The sequence below is a fragment of the Gastrolobium bilobum genome, unplaced genomic scaffold (assembly GCF_033153095.1).
Source record: "Gastrolobium bilobum isolate Gb01-03AN ecotype WA unplaced genomic scaffold, APGP_CSIRO_Gbil_v1 utg15456, whole genome shotgun sequence".
NCBI classification, from domain to species: domain Eukaryota; kingdom Viridiplantae; phylum Streptophyta; class Magnoliopsida; order Fabales; family Fabaceae; genus Gastrolobium; species Gastrolobium bilobum.
The window spans coordinates 21699-23115 of record NW_026896562.1 but is presented as its reverse complement, the minus strand read 5'-3'; the positions used below and the strand labels follow the sequence as shown (position 1 = coordinate 23115).

Here is a 1417-nt window from a genome sequence, read left to right as displayed (position 1 = left end):
TACAGGATCTTCGGAAAACTAAATTTTTTTAAATGTTTAATTTTTGAATATTATCATAAACTGAAATGTAAAAATTATATTTATAAAAATTAAGATTCTCGGATAAAAAAAAAATTCTCCTTTACCAATTGTGGATAAAATTGATATAATTATGGATAAAATTGTGGGTACGGCAGAAAAGTCAACACCAATTGCACAAGCAAGCATGTTTTCAAGATACAGAGCCTAGTAAGCATTCAAAACGTGATACATTATTTAAATAAAAAAACGCCAAGGTCCAAACTATTAGCAAACAAACTTGACCTTGTACATGCTTATATAAAGCATTTCATTATGTTGTGCTACTCCAAGTTCTCTAATCTGCAATCCCCCACCAACCCTTTTCCTTTCACATCTTTACACTGCGATTTTATCAATCAAAATCTTATCTTTCACATAAAAGGATTCAGCCATGTTTAGATCCTTGACTACTCGGAGAGGCCCTGGAAGGTATGAGAGATTAGGTAAAGAATCTGCTTCCACTGCACTTTTGAATGAAGGGTTCAAGAGGAGCACAAGTTTGCCTTCTCGAGCATCAAGTTCTTCAAGAAAAATGGCTCTAGGTTCAACCTTTGGGGACATCAATCTACAAAGAAACCCAACAAAGAAGGGTAATAATAGCAACAAGAAGAGTCACCCACTCCTTAGTTTCTTGGATCTTCGTAGGAAAAAGAAAACAACAGCTAAGCCTGAATTTGCAAGGTATCTTGAGTATCTCAAGGAAGGAGGCATGTGGGATATGAATTCCAATCAGCCTGTGATCTATTACAAATGATAGCTTGCTTCGGGTTTGAATATATAATTTTACTATTTCTTGTAAGAATTTAGAATTTGATTCTCATGTCAAATTACTTTGAGAAGATGTGGAGTATTGTTGGTATCTTTATTATTCATCATTAATTTGAATCAATTGCAAACATACAAGTTCACCTACCTGCTTTCATTAGGTTCTAATAATACAGTTTGTGTTATTTTGGTGGAACTGACAACTTTACTAATTAAATTATGGGTTTAGTGTATTTGCTTTTGTTGTAGAAAAAATTTCTATCATACTCACATAAAAGTAACTGAATCCTATTATAAAGAGAAGAAAGAAAAAATTAGTGAAATCCATTCATTTTTATGTATGTGATAGAGAAATTTTCAAAAATAAAATAAAAAATCTGCATGATCGAAAATAGTACGATAGATTATTCAATTGGATAAAAGTGTTTTACTAAGTAGGTACTTGATAATAATTATTTTTTAATATCAACTTTATGTTTTTTTTTTTGTTTTTCTTTCGGGGAAATACTTTATGTTTTTGTTTTATTTTGGATAAATTACAACACATTTGATATCATTAGGTGAAATTAATTATAATTAGTGATTAATTTTG

General features: G+C 30.4%; 1 protein-coding gene across 1 annotated transcript; it reads left to right on the top strand.

The window, feature by feature from the left end:
* Positions 1-415: 415 nt before the first annotated feature.
* Positions 416-814, top strand: LOC133300588 (uncharacterized). The gene has a single exon (XM_061500161.1). The coding sequence runs from the start codon at positions 452-454 to the stop codon at positions 812-814; it is 363 nt and encodes a 120-aa protein (XP_061356145.1). The 5' UTR covers positions 416-451.
* The last annotated feature ends 603 nt before the right edge of the window (positions 815-1417 follow it).

Coding starts and splice junctions, on each gene's coding strand:
- LOC133300588 (XM_061500161.1), top strand. CDS start 452: ATGTTTAGATCCTTGACTACTCGGAGAGGCCCTGGAAGGTATGAGAGA.